The sequence below is a fragment of the Lampetra planeri genome, chromosome 11, assembly GCF_965212315.1.
Source record: "Lampetra planeri chromosome 11, kcLamPlan1.2.h2, whole genome shotgun sequence".
Lineage (NCBI taxonomy): Eukaryota > Metazoa > Chordata > Hyperoartia > Petromyzontiformes > Petromyzontidae > Lampetra > Lampetra planeri.
In genome coordinates, this window is record NC_136117.1 from 522,317 (window position 1) to 546,748 (window position 24,432).

The window sequence follows — 24,432 nt, forward strand, 5'->3', positions numbered from 1 at the left end:
ACCTGCTGGAGAGTTCTAGAAGGGGGCGTGGCCAGTGGCTGGGCTTGACCACGCTGAGGAGTATATAAGGGGGACATCACCGCAGGTTTGGGGCTGTCGTGGGGGTTCGGGTCCTGGCTGTTGTCGCTCTTTTTGCCGTCATCTCTTCTTCATCGTCCGGCCGTATGGCCGATCTGCTGTACGGCTCCCATCGTTGTCGTCGCTATATAGTCAGCCAGCTATCTAGTTAGATGCCGGCGATGGGGCTGTATGAGTGGATCAGCTATACGTAGCCCAGTATATATGTCGCTCAGTGATTATGCCTGTAAAGTGTGAGAAATAAACAAGGAGCCCTCTACACGTCGTGTCTCGGAAGTCGCTCACTACACGGGTAAATTGATGGAGAAACAAACCCTATGTTATCTTAACGTTTTGTTGGGTGTCATGACATGGAAATGTAGTATACGTGCTCTTTGCAGTTGCCATGGTTTTAAATATAGCTTTATAATGTGAACATTAACAATGTTTTTAGGAAAAAACATTTAGGTTGTAATTGACATGTGGAATGTCACAATATTACATAATGAAAGTGTTTTACTGCACAATTAAATTCGCATTGAAATGCTTCTGTGCAGAAATCGGGTGCCCAAAAGTGCCCTCAAGAAAACGAAGACAGCTCTCAATGTTGCAGATCAGGAGGGAAGGTATGAGATGAATTATTTTTCACCATGACAACAATTTTAATGACTTTGCAGCAAGAGAGGGGGGACATTCTGTATTTAAAAATAAGTGTAGTGGCTGGACCCTCCTCAAATGAGTCTTGGAAATCCGTAAGGTTGGCCTGGGTAATAAAGCATAAGTCATACATAAGTGCAGTGTAATGTGGCCTTTTCAATATATGAATCTGTATTTATATGGATAATCATAAGTAATATTCTTTCGTGATCCCAAACACTTTGGGACCACGCCTGCTTCCAGACATGATACTGTCAACCAGTGCAAGTCATGCCTAACAAACTTCAGATTTCTTACGAAATACTTTACAAATGTTCACGAGTAATATATCAATGTGTGATGATATTTAAAAACGCTGGTCAGCGTGGAAAAATTGGCCAACGTGTCCTCTTGAGAGTATTTCTAGAGCTCCATCAAGTAGCGCTTTTCCATCGGGAAACGTTTGTATGCAATTGCAGGGCTGCGCCTAAAACGTAAGAACTCAATTGCATGCTTGTAATTGTTACTTTCTATTTTTCTAGCGGAAAAATACACTCAAGAATTTCGCAAATGCTGCGTGGATGGTTTGAAGATGAGCCCCACCGGCCAGGGATGTGAAGAACGTCTTAAGCGTGTCACAGGCCCAAAGGAATGTGTTGATGCTTTTCTTCAGTGTTGCAAGAAAGCAGAAGAGTACAGGAAATCCGAAAGCATCGGTGTCCAGGGCATTTTGAGGCGGAGTAAGATTCACACATGCCAAAGCACACCGGACAAAACGGACAGTCTGGTAGACGGAGTCCTCAACATAGGTGGATGAATAAATAGGTGAAGTTCATGGGAACGTAAACCATGGTAGTAGCGATAGAATAGTGATAAGGAGGCGACTGACCACTGGTGAGCGAGTGGCTGCAGTGAGTCTGTGGGTGCAGTGGGTGCTGCATCATCAGTCACCCTGACTGCTTTGCCGTGAATTCAATCAAATTCAGTGAAGTAGGAACTTGTTCTCTTATCATTTACCAATTATAATCTTGAATCTTATTTTTTTATCAACTGTCAATTATATTTTATCTGCATTATGGGGTGACTCATGTAAACATAGAACACAGAAAATCGCAGTGGTGATTGTGTCATTGTGTGTAGTTTGTATATGTTTCCGTGTTCTGCTGAGTGAAAGTGAGGGTGGAGTTTGTATGTTCTCACCTTGTTCTACGGAGTGAAAGTGAGTGGAGTTTCTATTTTTTCATGCTGTTCCGTGGAGTGAAAGTGAGTGCGTGGAGTTTGTTCTCTCACTTCTGCAGAGTTAAAGTGAGTGTGTGTGGTTTGTATGTTCTCACCCTAGTCTGCATGGGCTTCTCTTGGTTCTCCAATTTGCACATAAAAGCTAAAACACAAACATTATAACTGCTATTGGCCAAAAAATTTCACTGCTGAAAAATTACTTACAGATTACTTATTTGGGTTTACACACAGCAGCAACATTGCCCCCAACTGCGAAAACTTGGCAGAATCCTCCTTAAAAAAAGTCTTGAGTCTCATTGAGGCATTGCTAGGTGCCACTGTGGTGAGATGTTAACTACCTATCCTGCTATGAAGGAGGTCGTGGGTTTTTTTCAGACCCAGATACCTATATATTTGGAGTTTGTATGTTCTCCCCTTGATTGTGTGGATTTTTATCCGGGTCCTCTGGTTTTTCCGTCCACATATAGAAACATGCGTTAAGATTATTTGGCTTGATACATTTCTACATGATGAGGCACTTTGTTGAACCATCATTTGTGGCCAGGTCGCCCCTGAAAAAGAGATATCTAGACCTTATCCGATAAAATAAAATATAAATACTAGTAGTTACAGGCATGGGATTGGAATATTTTCATTTCAACTTTATTTCCCTGCTCAAGTGGAATTTACTTAATGTAGTGTTAGGATTTTTGTCATTTAAGTTAGTATTTTGTACCAAAAATAGATTTGTCGATTTTTAGTGCTTGTTTGAAAGAGATTAATACGTTTCATGAATTTGACCGTAACAGTTATTGGTAAAATCTAGATTTGAAGTTTTCGTGACTGCAGGGATCCATACTCTTTGGTTCTTTCGGTAAAGTCACGTAGATATAAAATAAAATAAATTATTGGTAAATAAATAAGTCATTGGTAAATTGTACGTAATATTTCACGTCTTCTTGTGCTTTCAACGTGTGAAGAAGATAACATTTACTTGCCTTTACTTTCAGATGATTTTATAGAATTGGAGTTGATGAATGAAGATGACGTTACTATGAGGTCATACTTTCCTCAAAGCTGGGGCTGGAATAAATACAAAATTCCTGCAAGCGGGTAAGCCTCATCCTTGCCTGAACACGTAGGTCAAGGAGTTTTATATATATACACATATAATGGGAATTGACCCAGATAAATTAGAATGAAGCTAGAAAACATTCATTTATTGTCAATAATATTCAGTTTAAATTGTATTGGTTGGTCCTATGAAGTTATGATATATATTTAAGAGGTTGTCTCAAGTGACGTGTTTATTCTGACATATCTCACTGCTAACTTTGGTTTGAGAATTGCTACACAACTTACACTGTAATCAGAAAGTATAATAAATGGCACGTCATTTAATGCTTGTGCACATGACTATGAGGCTTTGTTGGATCGTGGAGTGTCTTAACGACACATTTGGGCCACATCATTAGTATGCCTTACTCAAAATTGTATTACGAATCATAACTTTAACACCATCTTTATGAGCACTGAATTAATCCAAATTCACAATCTAAAATTACACAAATTACCTATGTAATTAAGTCTGTGGAAATAACTTATCCAATGAAATGGTGTCTTTTATTTTTAGAAAACATCTTCAGATTAGGTTACAATTACCAGATACCATAACCACTTGGAACATGCAGGCCGTGAGCATCTCTAAAACTAGAGGTACGTTTATTCCTTTGTGTACGCTTTCAAATTATTTTGGGCCAAATTAAGCTAATTTTAGAAGCCACCTTTACAAGTAAAAATTTAGACTGAGGTCGTTATTCTTAGTTGCATCTCTGGCTTGAATTCTAATGGTTCAGCTCGGACGTGAGCCACTGAATTGCTTTCAGAGCCACATGAGCAGGTCAGCAGCTCAGTTGCTCATGTGGCTTGGCTCAGGCTCGGCTCAACAAAATCAAGTTAAGCATGGCTTTGAGCCAGCTGACTTGAGTCAGAGCTAAGCCTTAGCAGAGGTATGCCCGTCGCCTTTCGTTTTCTGACAGACTTTTTCCCTAGTGTCAAATTCCCTCGATATGAGTGATAGCTGTCTCGACTGGCAAACCGTAACAGGAGGATGGGCATAACCAGGTCACGGTTTGGGGTGCAGCCTTGATGTGACAGTATAAGTGAGCTTGGCGATGCATGTGGCCCATTGACATGTCCTAGTGGTAGCGCATTTCCCACTTGTCGTGGTTCGTGGTCCCAATCTGGAAGGCCGGGGGGTCAATTAATTATGCATTACATGCTGTTCGCTCACAGGGGATATTAAGATAGTGTAACCACATTCTAGTAGGCCATTGTGTGTTGGCATCACGGTTAAAATGTACCAAGTACAAAACATTACACTGCAACTTACTCAATTGGGATTACATGTGCAAATAATCGCCCTCTACTAGCAGACTAATGCCACACAGGGTCAAATTCCGTTGTACAGGTTTGAGATGTAAGTCTCTGATTAGAATGTAAATCACTTTGAGACACCCCATTTAAAGGGTGCACAATCAAACATATAATTATCATTATAATGGAGATTGTATACTGCTCATTATACATATTTCCGACAGTTTGTTTTGGTGTCATCTGTACTTTTCTTGCTTCTGTCTTGTAGGAGTGTGTTTAGCAGACCCATTGTTACTGGTTTCTACCAAAGATTTCTTCATCAAACTTCACTTGCCCTACTCGGTGAAACGAGGCGAGCAAACGGAAATACGGGTCATTCTGTACAACTACCTGGAAGAATCCTTAACGGTCAGCACTACCCCCACACACACAGAATATAAATGAAAAAAATATGTTATTTCAACTCAATGCGAGCCCGGTACAAAGCACCAATCACAAAATAAGGTGGAACATAAATCCCGTAAGCAAAGCCTGAGATCGATGCAGCATAGTTTGGTGAAGAAGGGCAGATTGGGGCCACTGTCCTACCCAGGTGGAAGCCTCTAGCAGAGAAGTGAAACTTTATATGGGGGCAAGGTAGAAGATAACAAACATAAAAGGGAAGAAGGGGGGTGGGAGAGAGAGAATGGCGAGGGGACGGCGGGGGGGGGGAGAAAAGGGCTGGGGGAAAAATAGAAAGGCGTGTAACAAAGCAGCACAAGTTAAATAATTGTACACGTTACGTGTGAGCTTGTGAACTTACGTCCCTCTGAGAAATAATATGTTCCTGCCAGTTTCCAGAAAGGGGGGTCAGTCCCAACCTAGCCCCCCCCCCCCATGTGCCTCATTTTAGGCTCTGTAAAGACGGGGATCATCTGGCTTCGAACTCCCGATCTCTGCTTTTTAAGCTTGTGACTTGAGTGTCCAATGCCTGCAAGGGCAAGGAGGAAGTTATTCCATTTTATCCATGAAGGGAGTTCATGCTCTTTTAAATTGGCCACAATGACCTTCCTGGCCATAACGCTGAATGTTTGTAATAAGGCGTGCTGATGTTTCGACAGAGTGCCAGGTTTCAGGTCCCACAGAGTGGTTTCGATTGAATGAGAGAGATTGGTGCCACAGATCTTATTGAAAAAGTTCATAATGTCCCAATAAAGTTTAACTGTGTCTGAGCAAAGCCAGGTGTGGAAAGACAATTGGACCACGCCTGGAGGACAACTGGGGCAATCCCGGGGAAACATCCATTAATTTTCTCTTTTCTCGTTGGTCATGTAAGCACCATGCCTACATATAAATTGGATAAGCAGTAATAATCTTGGGCCAAATTGTACATTTGGGTTCACTTGTATTGGGGGGCATTGTAAAGGCAGTAGCATGTTCCAAAGCTTCCTAGTAATAGGCCTGGTGCGTGCATAACCTCATCAGGGTCTAGAATGAACTGACTTAGTATTGGGGCATGATCACAGAGTTGCATGTCCAAGATCCTGGTCTTCATGCATTGTGGTAGAAGAAGTTTAGAAATGAGGTCAGAAGTCCACAGGAAGAGGTGAGCCCCATCCAAAAGCCCAGGGGGCGGAGAAGAGCACCAGGCTCCGTGGAACAGGGGCTGCCATGCAAAATAATACATGGGAATGTAGAAAAAAACTAACTTGGAAATAATTGAGTGTGTTGTAGAGATGTATCAAGATGCGTGAGGATGGAGGGGAGGGGGGGTCCCCCATCTCCTCCCCGCTCCCAACACTGCAGGTCAAATTTATAATTATCACTTAACTATAATTGCCCCAACTCCTTCCTGCGATTCCGCTGCCCCAGCCCCACCCACGCACCCCATGGCTCCCTCGGCCGAGGCAAGATCTAGGGCACTACGCCAGGTCACGCCGCACGTAGGCAAATCCGCACGAGCACGAACAGACATCTAACATTGGCGACTCAAGTGATCGTAATACCGTGCTCATCACGCGCAGGCAAAGCACCAAGCAGGGAAGAGCAGGGGACTTAAGCGCTGAACACCACCACCACGTGCTGAATGTGCCGCCACGTGTTAATTATGCAGTGAGGAAAATCCAGGTAAAGGGGGTGGGAGGGGGGTGTGAAGAGGGAGATGTCACTACTGAGTCTGGGGAATGGGGAGATGACGTCCTTTTCTGGGTCCACGTTCTAAACTAGGCTTTGCCTGGGGGAAAAAACATATATTTAAAAACGTGTATCCTCTTAAAAAAATAATATATACATACACAAATACTAATATAAAAAAGTGCTTCCTTAGCCCGTGCGGCGACATTGACTGCAGTTTCTGGCTTGTCTTTATGCACACTGTTCAGGGTTTTCCTCATCCCGTACTGCTGCAGTAGGGAATGTGGAGGCCGTGATGGCGAGGAGGAGGTCGTGATGACGAGGAGAAGGTCGTGATGGCGTGGAGGAGGCCGTGATGGCGTGGAGGAGGCCGTGATGGCGTGGAGGAGGCCGTGATGGCGTGGAGGAGGCCGTGATGGCATGGAGGAGACCGTGATGGCGTGGAGGAGGCCGTGATGGCGTGGAGGAGGCCGTGATGGCTTGGAGGAGGCCGTGATGGCGTGCAGGAGGCCGTGATGGCGTGGAGGAGGTGTTGTATATGTCGGGTCTTGAAAATAAAATACAAATAATACAAATTAAATGAAAATGGAAAAATGCGTAAGTATCCGAAATAAAGATAATTTATGTAATTATGTGCATAATTTATGCCAAATAGGGATGTGTAATTGTACGTTATGCACATGTATGCGATTATGCTAATGTATGCAGTTATTGTAATTTTGCTCTGCCTCGTTGTCTAGGGTCGTATTATCAATCGGGATAATGCAATTAATTGCATGGAGTTATGCAAGTGTGGTATAATTATGCTAGATTAAGCTCGGCTTCGTTGTCTTGGGTCGTATTATCAATCGGGATAATACAATTATTCTCGCTTTAACATTTACTGATTATGTCTTAGTGTGTAATGTCAGGTCTCCAAATTCAAATCTCACCACAGGATACAGTTTTTATAATTAAGATTATTATGCATGAACTTAGGAAAGCAATGTTCTTCTCATTGATCCGTACATTTAACCCTCAATTATTACGTTGTTAAACTGGATAACAGAACAATCGATTAATTCCTCAGTAACGCGAGCATATACAGTGATAGGAAAAAGTCCTTAAAATGAATGTAACAATATTCATTCAAACAGTAATTTGAATGAATATTGTTACATGTTCCTAAAGCAAGAGTAGTAATTAATTAATTGGCAAGATTACGCAATTAACGAAAACGAATGACTAAAATACTTCTAACAATCGTATTCATGTAACTCGACGGGCAGCAATGCTTTTCACGATCAGTTGATATTTAACGCACCACCTTGGAATGGCAACCCTTCTTGAAACACAAAGATAACTTTTTGAAACAATCTTATTAGTCCCGATATGCGTGTTGTGTGCATGTGTCTTCTTTGATCAATTCTTTGTGTAAAGCAGATGCCGAGGTTGGGCATTCCTTGTTCCAAAATTTAGTTTGTTCTCTGCGGAGCGGTGAGTGTGTGAGGGTGGGCGTGTCATACAAACGGCTTCGTTGCTCTCTCTCGCTCGGGCCGTCAGCTGCAGATGCTTGTCCGTTGCTGGATGACGAGTCGGCACGACGCTTGCCGTCGGCGGTGCACGATTCCGTCGTCAGATAGCGCCCGCAGCTCGTCCCCTGGCCGCCGTTCCTCACTCATGTCTTGGTTCCTAGCTGGTGCTGGTCAGTGTGTGGGGTCGAACCCACGGCGCTCTCGCCGGCGCTCTCCTCTTCCTGACGGGCAGCTTGTCAGGCTCTTTCCCCTGCTGGATGAGCTGAGTTGGCACGATGCTTGTCTTTGAAGGTGCTCGTAGCGCTCGCCACTTGTCCGCTGGCAGCTGACACCTCTTGTCACTGCTGGATGAGCTGAGTCGGTACCGCGCTTGTCTTTGAATGTGCTCAATAGTGCTCACCGCTTGTCCGCTGGCAGCTGACACCTTTGCTCGGTGGCGCTGGTAGCGCTGCTGCATGCTCTCTCCTGCTCCTTGCTCTTTGGCGATGCACCAGCTCGTTTGCTGGTTGCCGATGCTGTGCGATGCTCGCTTGGTCGATGCTTGACACAGGCCGCCCTTTCTCCTGGTTGATTGCTTAACGTTGCTCATCAGTTCAACTCGAGCTGCAGCTGCCCATTGGAGCTGGCACTCACTCTCAAAACTTGTAGATTGTATTCGCACACCTCTTAAACTGTGAAAGCTTAGTACAATAAAACTTATCGCAATCCTTGACTTTGCAAGTGACTCAAAACATCAGGATAAATGTAGAATATAACTTTAGGCGATACTCTGTCGGTCCATGCCGAACTCAGCACCGAGCATCACCTCGTCCCTCTTCTTTGCGAGATGCCACACCCATTGTTGATCTCGAGGCCATGCCCCGGAGTCTGCCCATCGCCGTACTCAACTTGCATGATCTGTGTCGTTGGTTATATCTGAAATGCCCTCTCGTCACCACAGTACTGGTTGTCCCCCCCCTTTTTGACCTTTGACTGACTGTTTTCCATCACCTTTTATGTTTGTTTGCATCCCCCCCCCCCCTCCTTCTCTTAGTGGTGTCTGCTAAAAGGGAGGAGAGGCACCCTTCAATCGTGTTTTATGGCTACCATGTGTTGTCAAATTGTTGGAAGACAAAGGCAGCCGGGGAGGCTCTGATTCCATGGAATACATATTATCTGGTCTTGTGTGTTTGACCTATTTTTCTTGTATCTCTTCTGAGTTACCCCCGGTCTGATCTCTTGTGACTAATATTTGGTTTATGTTTAACCAAGATTTGTATTGTCATTAGATGTTACCTCCGGTATTTCAAGGGTTTTATTTACTTTTGCTCCCTGTCTGTATCCAGGTATCTGTGCTGTTTTACTCGAGTTATATTTTGATGTCCTGAGGTTAGAGATCTAACTAAGTTTTCACTTAAGCTTTCTTGACTGCTGGAATTCATATTCCTTGGTTTTTTGGTAAAGTCACGTAGATAGCAAGATACAACAAGAAACAATATGTGAGGTGAATGAGAGTAAAATAAGGAAAAATTATTCATTCAAGGCCACCAATGTGACTGCAGTCTGGATTTTAATCTGGGTGAGTGTGGAGGAGGCCGTGATGGCGTGGAGGAGGCCGTGATGGCGTGGATGAGGCCGTGATGGCGTGGAGGCCGTAATGGCGGGGGAGGAGGCCGTGATGGTGTGGAAAAGACCGTGATGGCATGGAGGAGGCCGTGATTTCGGGGAGGAGGCCGTGATACACTCACTCATCTTATACTGACTCATTCACACATCATACACTGACTCACTCATCATACGCAGACTCACTCACACAACCACTGACCCATTCACTCATCATACACTGATTAACTCATCATACACTCACTCACATTACCACTGACTCACTCACACATCATACACTGGGAGTATCTTGCTGCCAGCTATGGCTGCAAGTTTGGTCGTACATGTTATGTATATTGTTTATTGTTACATTTTAATCATAGTTCTTATGATTACTGTTGTTACATTGTTTTTTCGCTTCATTTTGGTGATTTCGAAAACATATGGTTAAGCCATGTTTCTTGTGTAAGTGCGGAGTTGGCCTAATAACTTCAATCTAAATTGTCTTATGGTTATTATTGTTTGACTTGCATCACACTAGGATTTTTGCATACAGCATTGTAATATGGTGGGTTTTTTTCTTGAAGATTTGCTGGTTTATCCAGGATGTTTCTGTTGTGCATCGTTGCTTTAAGATGTTCTCTGTTCATATTTTGTTTGTTGCGGTTGCACCCGACTCAAGAGCCGCATGGCTAACAGGGCTATACCTAATAAATGAAACTTCAAACTCTGACTTCTCTCCATGCACGCTGCTCTGGAGTTTCATCAGCGCATGCTGCTGAGGTGCATTCCTTGTTTGTTTGCTGTTGAGACAGCCTCGAATCCACTGCTTGTTTTGCACGCCAGAGTGCCACTGTTTTTTACTTTTTTTCTTTTTGTATTTTTCTGGAAACAACATTAATAAGTATTTCATGTGAACCTCCCATCGCTAAGCCAGCATTTTTGCGTTGCTAGGGAAAACTGTTAGTTGGAGTTCTGCGCACTCGCAGATGTCTGCTTTGGCAGCATGCATTCTACAGAGATTGAGTTCGTAGTTTAGATTGCACTAAGGGCAAACAATAGCAAGTGTTCATCTGGGGGCTTAGTTAATTGTATTTGTCTACTTCAGGGGTCCTCAAACTTTTTAAACAGGGGGCCAGTTCACTGTCCCTCAGACCGTTGGAGGGCCGGACTATAGTTAAAAAAAAACTATGAACAAATTCCTATGCACACTGCATATATCTTATTTTGAAGTAAAGAAACAAAACGGGAACAAATACAATATTTAAAATGAAGAACAAGTAAAGTTAAATCAACAAACTTGCCAGTATTTCAATGGGAACTATGGGCCTGATTTTGGCTAATGAGATGGTCAATGTCCGGTTCCATATTTGTCACTGCTAGTCGTAACAAGTGATGCAAGTGTAATAAGGGACTCGATCCTGGTTCTGTCTCCGTCGTCCTTTATTCGGGTTCTTACACTTTTCCCGCACGGCCCTCGCTCAGAGTTCTCCCCTTGGCAGCTCCATAGCTGCCCTCGCTCCCGTAGCCTCCACACCTCTGCAGCTCCGCTGCAGATCCCCTGTGCTGTCCTCCGGCTGCCCTCACTGCAGCTCCACCGCTGCCCTCACTGCAGCTCCACCGCTGCCCGTCGTTCCTCCGTGCTTGGTCACCGCTGGCCGACGGTGCCAAGTCTTACCCTCCGTGTATGTGGCGATCTCGCCACTCCTCGACCTCCGCCCTGCGTGGCCTCACTCTAACTCTGTCTCCCACACTCCCCCGTCTCTTCCGGTATCTCTCCCTTAAGACCTCACCCCTCTCTCTCACGTGACCTAACTCCTCCCCCCATGACGTCATATCCGCGAAGCCGGTTACGCCCGCATTACACCACCCTCCCCCGTAGAGAAAATCCAGCCGACCTCGGCTGAACAATAACGAGACAAGTAATGCGAGCGAACACAACCATCACACATTCAAAGACAACGAAGCATACAATAATTATAACAACAACAACAAAACACAACAGTAAAATTTAACGAAATGTAAGGGACTTTGAGCGCGTTCGGGTCGCCGGTCCGTCCCGGACGGGCGGCGGCCCTCCTGCAGACCGGGAACGTGACGGGTTTTAGGAGCGACAGGATGAAGTCCTCCTGTCACTATTGGAGGCCCGTCAACGTCCCGGTCCCGTGTCCCTGAAGGCCCAGCATCGGGGGTGTGTCGCGATCGTGTCTGCGACGGGGTCGGAAGGGCGGCGGGGCTCGGAGTCCCCGCAGCCGTGGTAGGCACACCCCGAGCAGAGTCTCCTGTCTCCAGCAATGTCACGGCCGGCTTGTCTGTAAAAGGCACGACAGGCGCTCTTGCAAGGTCAACAGGCACAGGCAAGGATGAGTCGGCAGCCACAGACCCCGGCAAGGCATCGTCTCGAGGGGCCACATATGGTTTCAAGCGCGACGTGTGAACGAACCAACGCCGAGATCCAAACCAAACACGCGCAGACTGTGGGTTGGGAACCTCGATGAGGCGGACCGGCCCTTGCCATGGTTTGTGTAATTTAGGAGAGGTACCTGGCCGCACCTGCGGGCAATGGAGCCAGGCCATGTCCCCCACCTTCCAGGGGCACTCCCCCTTCGAGCGTCGAGCACACCGCTCGTTCCGGGCCTGGGCTTTGGCAGTAGCCATGCGGGCCCCCTCCTGTGCCTCAGTAACCCGGCGAACGGTATTCCGAATGTAATCAGGAAGAGGCTTAGCAGGTCCCCTCACTCCAGTTCCCAACTGCACATCCATTGGCGGCACGTTCTCGCGACCATACATAAGGAAAAACGGCGAATATCCTGTAGCCGCATGCGGCGTCATTCGGTATGCCGAAAGTACCCCAGGGATATGCAAATCCCAATCCGATTGTTTTTCACTCACGGTGTGACACAACATGGCGGACAATGTCCGATTTAGCCGTTCGACCATACCATCCGTTTGCGGATGGTAGGGAGATGTCCGTATCTTTTAGTTCCAAGAGCCGCGCACACCTCCCCCAACAATTTAGAAGAAAAATTACGGCCTTGGTCTGTGAGGAGCCTCTCCGGCGCCCCCTTGTCCATAACGTACCCAAATAGAAAGGCGTCTGTGATAGACGCCGCTGACTGGTCAGGCAAAGGCCAGGCCATCGGCCAGCGGGAGAGGTACTCTACCCCAACTAGCAAGTATTTATTTCCCTTAGCGGACGGCGGGAAGGGTCCCAAAATGTCCAACACCACCAATTCGTTAACTCTAGACACCTGAATAGACTGTATGGGCGGCACATATGGTTGTTTAGGTGGTTTTCGCCGGGCACAATCGGGACACGCGCGAACGTGACCGACGACATCCGTTGTCATGCCGTGCCAAAAATAGTCTCGCTGCAGCGTCAATAGGGTCTTCTGCACCCCCAGATGTAAAAGCGTGTCCCCATGCAGAGTCCTAATCAACTCGTACCGCAAGGATGCCGGTACAACCAGACGCCAGCGTTCCTGTAACCCTTCCCTCCACATCAGCAGTCCATCGCGGAGAGCGGTTTCCGGCATACCTAGTCCCCCACTCTTCTTCGCAGTCCGCTTCCGTAACGAGACCAATGAACCATCCAACATTTGTTCCCGAATCCACACAGCCCTTGGAAGATTCAGAATCCCATCAGCCGGTCCCGGCTCCTTTGGAGCTTCAGGCACGTCGACCGCCAACGCAACAGGCTGAGGGGGTTGCTGAATCGGCGCACATCTATGCGTCCCCGACGCGCACGCGCAAGGGGATCGCTGCGGCAACCTAGAGAGCGCATCCGCATTCGTGTGACGCACCCCCTTCCGATGGTGAATTTGGAAGGAAAATTCTTGCAGCGTGTCCAACCACCGCGCCAACTGGCCGGATGGTTAGTCCATCTTAAGAGCATACTGCAAGGCCGCATGATCCGTGCGAACAATAAACGAACGACCGTAGAGATACGGTCGAAATTGGCGGAGAAAGAAAACAATAGCCAAAAGTTCCCTGCGTGTGACGCAGTAGCGAGTTTCTGCGGGAGACAAAACCCGGCTACCATACGCCACCACGCGTTCCACACCACCTTTTGATTGAGACAACACGGCCCCAATGCCCGTGTCACTCGCATCCGTATCCAGAATGAAGGGGTGATCGAAATCAGGATAATCTAACGTCGGTGCCGTAGCCAGTCGATCGCGCAGGCCCTGAAACGCCGCCTCTTCCGGCGGTCCCCAAGCAAATTTCCTTCCTTTACCCATAAGGAGGTGCAAGGGCCTCGCGATCGTCGCGAAATCCGGAACAAACCTCCGATAGTATGAGGCAAACCCCAAAAAGCGACGTACATCCCCCACCGTGGCCGGGGTCGGCCAGTCACGGACGCATGCTGTCTTGTCCGGATCCGTGGCCACCCCGTCCACACTTACGATATGCCCCAAATAGCGCACGGACCGTTGCAGTAGGTGACATTTCTTAGGCTTAAATTTCAAATTTGCGGAACGCATCCTGGCGAACACCGCCTCCAACCGCAGTAAATGCTCATCAAATGTGCGGCTGAAGACGATAATATCATCTAAATATATCAGACATGTCTCCCACTGCAACCCCGTTAACACCAACTCCATCAACTTTTGAAATGTGGCAGGGGCAGCATTCAGCCCCATCGGAAGACAATTAAATTGGAATAACCCCTGCGGCGTACGGAAAGCAGTCTTCTCCCGCGAGGGCTCGTCAAGGAGAAGCTGCCAGAATCCCGAAGAGAGATCTAGCGTTGAAAAAACTTCGCCCCCGACAAGGCATCGAGGGAGTCGTCCATACGCGGCAGGGGGTACGCATCTGCCACAGACACTTTATTCAACTTACGAAAGTCGACACAAAAGCGCAATTTGCCATCCTTCTTTTTAACCAAAACAACAGGCGCGCCCCATGGGCTGTTAGATGGAGATATTATGTCCGCAGCCAACATGTCATCCACTGCCCCTCGAACCTGATCTCGCTCCGCCGGACTCATCCGATGCGAGTTCAACCGAATAGGGGCAGCGTCCCCTGTGTCAATATGATGGTAAAGCAACGAGGTGCGTCCCAAGTCTAAATCGTCGGAGCTAAACACATCAGAATAACTCAATAATAATTTACGAAGCGCACAACGTTGTTCACCGGAAAGGGAAGAATTTTCCCCACACAATTCGGCGATCCAGCGATTATCAGCGGCACCAGGACCTGAAACACCACCAACCACGACCTGGCTGCCCAGATGATCTTGTGCCGTAAACGCCGTAGTGGCATGTGCCACAACCGTACCAGCCGGCACACACACATTCTCGGAACTTGCATTAAGCACCTGCAGAAACGGCTGCTGGTCATGCCGGACAATAGTTTGCGCCCCAACGAGCACCGCTCCGCCCGTTATAGTGGCGGACGGCGACAACAAAATCCCAATTGCACCTTGACGACCAGGTACAGGCTTCCGATATCGCAAGGGGATAAGCATCTGTGAGCCAGGTGGAATATCAACAGACACCTCGGACAATGCCTGCACCTGAGCGACCGGAGCAGGTCGCCCCCAGGGCGACGGTAGAAATGTAATTTTTCGGCCACCCGGTAATTCAATGCAGTTTTGATTAATTCGAATTAGAATGGGCATCTTGGCCAGGAAGTCAGTTCCCAACAAGCAAGGAACCGCGAGGGACCTCGAAATTAACACAATTCCCGAGGCCGACACTCCCCCGATAGATATTGTAGCGTCCACCTGGCCCACAATGCCCATGCTACCCCCGTTGGCAGCGACGCAAGAATCGTAAACCGGACGCACGGCCTCAGGTGGGATGTTCAACAGATGGAAAATGACATCCGATATAATGGTCGCGGACGCCCCGGAATCCACTAACACACGTACGTCCACCCCTTGTATAGAACCAGGTACGGTGGACGAACCAGTAGCGGCCGCGACGACCCGCCGTGCCAATTTACGCCACTGCGTTACCGAGCGACGTGGCCCAGTCGATGGCTTCCCCCCGTTATTAACAACACCCGGATCGCACGACAACGGTGATGAGTGAGGTGTCAAGCCTTGCCGGGTGTCTGGTGCGCACCGACTTGCCTGTCCTGGAGGATCCTTCCGTGGCACGTCCGCTGACGAGGCCTCCTGCTGGGGCGGACCCGGGACGCGGGCCCAGCAGTCCCTGGCGTAATGGCCTTTACGGCCGCAGCGGAAGCAGTCGATGTTGTTACGCTGTGCCGCAGGCACCCCGTCCCGACGCTCCCGTGGCGGTGGCGCAGATCGCGGCCCCGGCGTACTGCGGGCCGACCACTGAGCAGAGGCGGCTGTCAGCTCCTGCGGGCCCGCCCCGTCAGGAACGTACACCGCCTTCTTGGGATCCCAACCCGCGGCACCTCCCTCGACGATGGGCCCCCCCGTCCACGCCGTGACTTGCTTCCAACGGCGCAGGTTGAACTGGGCATCAAGACATTTAGCGGCCGCCCGGGATGTAAGCTTTTCGTGGCCACACACCGGTATAGGAATCCCCAAATCCCGGGACAGCTCGAGCATCTTACCCAAGATGAGAGGTTCGAGCAGGTCAGGCTCTGTCTCCGGGTATGCAGCCATGGCCAACTCCAATACCGCACCCCTGTATGCCACCGGCGACTCCTCGGGTGCTCGCTGACGTTGAACAAACCGGCGATGAGCATCATCCGGTGGCTCATATGCATTTGCCATCTCGTCGAAAACTCCTCTCAATGTTTTCTTCTTCTCCGCCTTGATGGAGCGGAAGAATCTCACCGACTCGTCATCGAGAAGAGTCGGTAAAACCTCCAATGCCTCAGCGTCCGTCCACCTTGCTGAGCGTACCGCCACCAGAAATCTGCAGGCGAAAGCACTCCAATCGCCCCCGATGGAGAATTCTTTGACGGTCGTGAGATGACGACTGCGACTCCTTGTTGCACTGTCCTCAGCCGATGACTCACCAGGCGGCATATTCAAAATGGCGTCGCATCGCCGCGTGTTCAAGATGGCGGCCTCTCGCCGCGGAGAGCGCAAGATGGCGGCTTCCCGCCGTTCTTCTCCTGCCACGCCCAAGATGGCGTCTTCTTGCCGCGTGGCCAATGGCGCCGACAGCGGAGGCAAGGCAGCGACCTGCGGACCTCCATCGGCTCCCCCCAACGCCGTCCTCGGCGTGACGAGCTCGCACAATTGCGCGAGCACGATTTTCAGCGTCTCCAGCTGCGCCGCCATCTGCCTCCATCGCCAATCCGCGTCCTCAGGTGCAGACGGGTCCACCGACGCGGCGACCTCTTGGACTCCCGGACCCGCACTTGTTCCCGCACGGATCTCCTCATCCATCGCAGGCAGGTCGACCGCCCGAGGAAGGTCGTCGTCGTCGGATGATGTAGCAGACGATGGCGCAGGAATATTCTTCTGAGCTGTTTTGACATGCCGTTTCACTTCTTACACCAGTGTAATAAGGGACTCGATCCTGGTTCTGTCTCCGTCGTCCTTTATTCGGGTTCTTACACTTTTCCCGCACGGCCCTCGCTCAGAGTTCTCCCCTTGGCAGCTCCATAGCTGCTCTCGCTCCCGTAGCCTCCACACCTCTGCAGCTCCGCTGCAGATCCCCTGTGCAGTCCTCCGGCTGCCCTCACTGCAGCTCCACCGCTGCCCTCACTGCAGCTCCACCGCTGCCCGTCGTTCCTCCGTGCTTGGTCACCGCTGGCCGACGGTGCCAAGTCTTACCCTCCGTGTATGTGGCGATCTCGCCACTCCTCGACCTCCGCCCTGCGTGGCCTCACTCTAACTCTGTCTCCCACACTCCCCCGTCTCTTCCGGTATCTCTCCCTTAAGACCTCACCCCTCTCTCTCACGTGACCTAACTCCTCTCCCCATGACGTCATATCCGCGAAGCCGTTTACGCCCGCATTACACAAGTGTGCATCCGTTAGTCTAGATCTGGTTGGAGATTTCAAATGTTTAATTCTGGAAAAAGTCTGTTCACAGACATAAGTGCTGCCAAAGATGGTTGCCATTTTGAGTGCATGGTTCCTGAGATGAGGATATGTCTCAGAGGGGAGAGATGCATAGAAATTATGAAGGCTGCTTGACTTGAATGCGTCTTTCAGAGAGTCACAATTCTGCAGTTCAGCCAGTTCCATTTGGTAAATTGTATCCACATTTTCAATGTCAATAGAAAATGGGTTACTGAAAAGCTGTATGTCCTGTTCATGGAGACGAAGCTCTTTAAATCTAAATTGGAACTCCTTTTGCAATTTTTCCAGTGAATCCACACATGTTTTGTTTGGGAATTGCAACCAATGGTTTTTCCGCTAACAGATTTTGAGTTGTGGGGAGATGGCAGAAGTTTTCCTCCTTAACTTGTTTGATGAGGAGGCCTAATTTTACTTCAAATGCTTTGACATGTGATTGCATATCACAGATGAGCTTCCCCTTTCCTTGAAGTTGCACATTGAAACTGTTGAGTAGCTCTGTTACATCTGTCAGAAAGGCAAGGTGCCATTTCCATTCTGCATCATTGAGCTCTGATACTTCTTTGTTTTTTGAAAGCAGAAAAGCTGTAATCTGTGGAAGTAAGTCATAGAAACGTTTCAAAACTCTCCCTCGACTCAGCCAACGGACTTCTGTGTGGTACAGAACATCTTCATAGTCAACATTTAGTTCAGACAGAAATTCCTGAAATTGTCTGTGGTTTAGTGCATGAGCTCTAATGAAGTTAACACAAGATTCCACAATTTTCATAACAGAGTCCCACTTCAGTGATTTACTACACAGCGCTTGTTGGTGGATGAGGCAGTGTATGGCTATTGGATGAGAATGGTTATGTTTGTCCATCTCTTGGTTAATGCGAGCAATTACTCCTTTCTTAGACCCCACCATGCTAGGAGCACCATCAGTTGTCACACTGGCTAGTTTAGCCCAGTTCAGCTCCAAACCATTCACAGTTTGGCAAACTTTTTCATAGATATCCTCTCCTGTAGTTGTTCCTTTGATGCTTTGCAGTGCTGCAAGCTCTTCTGTGACTTCAAAATAGTCATTCGTCCCACGAATAAAAATTAGAAATTGTGCAGACTCACGAACATCATTGCTTTCGTCGAGTGCCAAGGAAAAATAGGAAAGTTTTTTTGTGGAGTTTTGCAAATGCTGATGCAAATTGTCTCCCATTTCTTCAATCCTCCGTGTAATTGTAGGTCCTGAAAGACTCACTGTACTAAATAAATCGGCCTTCTCTGGACACATCTCTTTGGCAACAGAAAGAAGGCATTCTTTAACAAATTCTCACTCCACGAATGGTCTGCCAGTGCACGCTATTAGCTTGGAAACTTGAAAACTTGCTCGCAGTGATGAAATATTTAGCTGCTTCTGCTTCACAAAAGTATTTTGCTGAGTTGTTAATGTATTTTTCAGTTTTAATATTTTATCTTTTCTCACTTCTCCGACCAAACAATCATATTTATCTTCATGTTGAGTTTCATAGTGTCGACGTAAATTGTATTCTTTGAACACAGACAATATATTCTGGCATATCAGACACACAGCTCTTTCCTTGTACTGCATGAAAAAGTAATCATAAGTCCACTGTTCTTTGAATATCCTACACTCCGAGTCAATTTTTCTCTTTCTTGACATCATTGTTTCCTAGGGAGTCAAAATTGCTATTAGTAAAATACCAATATATATACAGCGCTACAAAAACAATATACCAGCAATAACTTTGCCCACACAGAGACATACAGACTGCACTGCCCATCAATGCAGTCTGATTGGGGGAACTCCGCTTTTACCCCAGGCTCACACTGGTGCGGGTGCCATTAAAAAGTTAATTACACCTGCAGTTTTGTTCACAGATCGCAGTACATCCCCAGCACACAGGAATATCACTGGGAGTGGAGCCGAGGGGCAAGTGAGGGAGCTGAGGGAGGGAGAGCCAGTCAAGCGCAGCCAGGGGAGGGCTGGCAGCCTTAGGCCTGGGGGGCAAGTCCAGTCAATTGGCCCATTGAACCATTCACCAGCGCAGTCCAATGAGTGCCCACCGCCGCAGCTCAATCAGTGCCCACCGCCGCAGCTCAATCAGTGCTCACCAGCGCAGCCAAATCAGTGCTCGCCACCGCAGCCCAATCAGTGCCCACCACCGCAGCCCAATGAGTGCTCACCAGCGCAGCCCAATTAGTGCTCACCAGCGCAGCCCAATTAGTGCTCACAAGCGCAGCCCAATTAGTGACCATGGGCCGGATAAATGTCCTCGGTGGGCCGCATGTGGCCCGCGGGCCGTAGTTTGAGGACCCCTGGTCTACTTTGTTAAAATTTTCAACCTAACAGTTTGTCCGCTAAAAGCGTTAAAAGGAAGAAAGACAGAGACAGAGTGAGAGACGAAAAAATACTTATAGATAGGGAGGAAGGGCCCAATAATGGGGTGGGAGGGGGAAAATGGGGAGATGAGGGGAGGGAGATACATCGGTTTGGTCAAGAGAGGAGAAAAGGAAAATAGATGAGAAAAACTGCAATGGCAGTGCTCCGTTCTGCTGCACGAAGGAGACACATCATCCGGCACTGATGATGCAGACCCAGCTGGGCCTGCGCCTCATGCCGGTGGGGTTCTGATTCCTGATAGTGAGCTCATAGTTGTCCTCCATTCCTTTTCAGGCCCTGCAGAATCTCCTGCACCTCCTTGTTTCCCATGTCACCCAGTGCAAGGAAGTTAAGCCTTCTCCCCCGGATGTGGACTTGCAGCTTAGCTGGGTAGAGTGGCTGTGATCATATCCCAGCTCTCCCCACCAGGTTCCTGTCTAGAGGCAGAACAAGGTATATTCTCTTGGCATCTGCCAGGGTTAAGTCGGCATGATAAAGACCCGATAACCCTCCAGTGAAGTGGCCTTCTCTCTTGCCATCCTTGCTGCCTTCAATGCCTCAGTGGTGCCGTGGCGAATCACGAACAGGATCAGCAGGGGGCGCGGTCCAAGTTGTTGTTCTCCATCGAGTCCCTCCTGGCTCTTTCCAACCTGGTAGGCTTGCACAATTAACTGTGGCTTACCAGGTTGTGTGTCCAAAGATTCCGGGATTCGAATCCATTCAGCTTGATTTTTCAGAACAGAGATAAGGGCTAGTTGTCATCAATTTTCGCCAGAAGGCCTTGAGTTGACACTCCCGCCCCTTGGCGTCCAGTTTGTTGTAGGTTTCCTCAAGCTCCAACAGTCTGGCTTTGTCCATTTTAGCTACCCTGCCTGGTTCCTCAAGTGAGGTTATCATTATGGCCTCTTGCCTCTTCACCCTTTGCAGACCTTGCTTAACTCATCATTCAAGACCCGGTGGAAAGCTGTGTTTTCCTCTGTTGGCTGGGCTAGCCACTCCATTTTTTCCCAAGAGGTTTTGCAGAAGCTCTCAGGGGGGGTCTCTGACCTCACTTTAACTGGGGAGGCCGGCAGGGACGAATCCTTGGATTTCTTCCTGGCGGTCCTATCTGCCAAGGGCATGAGGTTATGGGAGAGCGGATGTGCCTCTAGCCTAGCCAAAGGAGGCTCAAACTAATGCACAAAAAAGCCCTACGCCTAGAGGGGTTTAAAGAATGCCCCAAAAGGAAGACTTGTTTTTGGAAAAACAAACCCCCTCGAGGCTATGAAAAGGGGCAAGGATCGTGGTTGATGAGTAAAATAGGTGGTATGGTGAACTTGTAGGGTTGTTTACTATAGTAGGGGTTATAAAGGTTTGTTCAGCGCTCCTCATCTCACCCATGACATCACCAAATGTCCACACACAATATTTTAAATAAAGAAACATTCCTATAAGGGAAGTTGTTTAGCAATCACGTGTTACGTTGTGAACCTGGAGATCTAGATTGAACTTCTGGGCAGGCAAACCAGTGGGAATTACTCAAGTGCTGCTAATAAACAACTGGAAAACCAGTAACCGTTGAGAATCGGTTACTGGTCAGGACCCTGTAACCGATTCCAGAAGAATGTTAGTGGAGTGAAATACTAAAGAGACACTACATCAGGAGGGACTCTGTTTATTTATAGCCTTCGCAGGCACAGGGAATACTACAATAAGGTCAGGACAGCAACAGGCTGCCTGACCCACAACGCTGAAGATGACGGTAAGACGATGTCGATGATGACGAAGACTTGACGAGACTTAACTTGATGGGCACCAGGGGTCCACTCTAACAACGGCCACGAGTCCTCCCCGGGGTCCCCCTTTTATCTCCCCAGCACAGCCTCGCTCCACCTTGGCTACGCCCCCTTCTAGAACCTCCTAGAAGGTTCCCGGGCTCCTCCCCATACCCCCGCTGTAACCTTCTCCCCACATCCCTTCCTCCCACCTACCCCCTCACCTGCTGCCCGACAGGGTTGCCAGCAGCCAGTGCTAGACGCCATAGTGAAACATTCCATATCACTACATTAGTAACGAATGCACTGATCTCACCTACGAATGTACAAACTGCACACCAGCCTAAGTCACTGTGTGGTACATTCACCTTTGTTTCACACTTAATCGTTAAAGGTACAGCCCTACACTTGCTTACTTGCTTGCTCATACCACTGCTGGTGGAAGTGCCTACACTCAAGCGAACTCAAGAGGGTATTTTGTATACTCTTTCACACTGATCAGACATCAACATAGCATGGATCACATACGAATCTATTTTGCAAAGAGTGGCTTAATTAAATGTAGGTTCATTATCTGGGCACAAAGATCACCTCTTAACACTCGAAACTATATATGTATATATCCCAGTATGGAATATATTGCTTACATATTTGAGGTGGTGTGAACACTTTAAATGTTTTAATGTATTGATTTATCTTTTAATGTATTGATTTGTTATATTTTAATATATCTTTCCACTTGCATGTGTAGGGGTGTTAGAGAGAGAGCCGTTATGCATGGCAGCTTATGGGAAACAAACACAGTGGGCGGGGCTACGTGAGTGCACGGGGGGGGGGTGCTCTCAACAACGTCCGCACCAGGCAGCCTGGGGCCCCACCCCTCAGCGGGGGTTGAGTATAAAGGGGGATGTGTCAGAGGGCTCGGGGCAGAATGTTAAAGCTAAACCAGTGAAGACCGAAGATCGTCTAGCTAGAGCCCTGGACTCCCCTGGGACGCCGCCCTTGTCAGGGCCGCGCAGGACCGAGCCAGCGGCGTGGTCCCGAGAACCAGAGCTAGTGCTCTGGGACTCCGGGTACCGTAGCCCGACTTACCAGTGTCGGGCCAGACAGCCTCCCCTAGCCCGTTAGTGGAGGACTAGGAGGTAGGTCAGAGATAGCTAGCAGTGTATTCCCAGCTAGCCAGGTGAGGGGGCCGATACCCCCTCCAGTATTGTATGTCCGCGGTTGTGACAACTGTTGCGGAATAAATACGTGTGCCTCAACCCCGGGTGTCCAAGAGTCCTCAACGGTATTACACATGCATATCGAATTGTGCCACAGCGGTCTTGCTATAAGATAAAAACTTCTATTCGGAACTGTCAGAAAATAATTTGGTCACTTTGTTTCAGAGCATAGTTGGAAAATGGCATCACGTAACTACTCAAAATTCTAAAGTTCCTTCAGGAGGCCTCTTATCCTGTTAAACATCCCAGCAGTAGTGTGTTTGCCGATTGTTGCTTAGGTTCCCAGTTAGAATTCTGCAGATCATCCTGATTATTACTGCAGGTGTATTATTGTGTAAGGTAAAGTTCATGTGATGTCATTTGAAAAGTGCTGGTGTCATGGTTAAAATTAGCAAAATTTGAAAAAACCCCTGAAATTACTCAAATTGGGGTGTCACATAGAAACCATCTATATTGCGAAAACCTTGTAGGGCCTTCTGGAAATAGTCTTGAGACTCAGACAGGCTTTATTGAGTAAACAAGTGGATTAATTATATTTTTCTGTGCTGGCAGGTTTCTGCCAGGAGGCTCGTGCTGTGTTGTGTTTGTTTTTGCACTAATGTATTATTTGTTATTAATATAATACACTTTGCATTTGCTACACTATACTTTATTTTTGTTCAAAGTGTGCAACATGTTTTAATATACCTACTTGTGTTTCTTGAGGATATGATCTGTGAAGTAATTTCTGTATTTCTTGTGCCACATAGGTTTTAACAGAAATGGATAATGTTGAGTCAATTTGCAGCACATCAAAATCTGGAGCGAAGCCCAATCAGAAATCCACAGGTGTGTGGACATTTATTTGTAAAATTAACTTCTGCACATGTTCATTAACTGTACATGTGGCATATCCAGCAATGTTCTCAAGGTGAAGTGTCAACATAAATACGTTGTTTAAATTCCTAAATTTGGTTTCTAGAATTGTTCAAGATAGCAATGTGAGCTGAATAAATAACAATTGTCACATCAAACACTTGTTCACTTAGAAATTTAATTTGTTTGGATGTCAGGTGGTGGAGGGTATTAACGACACATTTTGCCAAATCTTTACATGGAGTAATTCAGATCTCGATTGATTCATAATCTTGTCAAAAGCAGAATACGTGTGACCGCTCGGCCAGGCATTCATCCAGCATTATGTGTATTGGCACCCATGGTGTTTGCCGTGTTTTTGTTGTGTCCCAGTGAAGGCAAAGGGTGCTATGGTGGTGTCATTTCCCATTGTGCCGCTGAAGATCGGAGAGCATCAGATATCTATTCGCTCCCGTGTGTACGGCCACACGTTTGGCGACGGTGTCCAGAAAATTTTGCGTGTGGTGGTAATTCACACACCACATTTTTTTCCTCAACGACTTTATCAGTGAACATTTCTCTAACTCGGTGTGGATCACACTCCTGCAATCCGCTGAACAACATTACACTCGTTAGAGCTATTAGACGTGACAGTAAATGACAAATAATTTACCATTTATATTTCATTAGAAAAAAATTCTGGTTGGCTGGAGGGAGGGATGGACGGTTATGACCAAAGAATGTGTGCATTGCTAGTTTAAGTAAAACAGGAAGAGAATTCATCTTATTGG

General features: G+C 47.7%; 1 protein-coding gene across 13 annotated transcripts in view; it reads left to right on the plus strand.

Moving 5' to 3' along the window:
* LOC144721414 (complement C3-like) overlaps nt 1-24,432 on the plus strand; it is a 366,684-nt gene that overhangs the window by 167,075 nt on the left and 175,177 nt on the right. For all 13 annotated transcript variants that reach the window (XM_078599020.1, XM_078599027.1, XM_078599021.1 and 10 more), the window contains 7 exons: nt 615-683; nt 1,236-1,433; nt 2,922-3,024; nt 3,545-3,627; nt 4,556-4,695; nt 23,557-23,635; nt 24,035-24,168. In XM_078599020.1, coding sequence (XP_078455146.1) covers nt 615-683; nt 1,236-1,433; nt 2,922-3,024; nt 3,545-3,627; nt 4,556-4,695; nt 23,557-23,635; nt 24,035-24,168 — 806 coding nt within the window. The remainder of the gene's footprint in view (nt 1-614; nt 684-1,235; nt 1,434-2,921; nt 3,025-3,544; nt 3,628-4,555; nt 4,696-23,556; nt 23,636-24,034; nt 24,169-24,432) is intronic.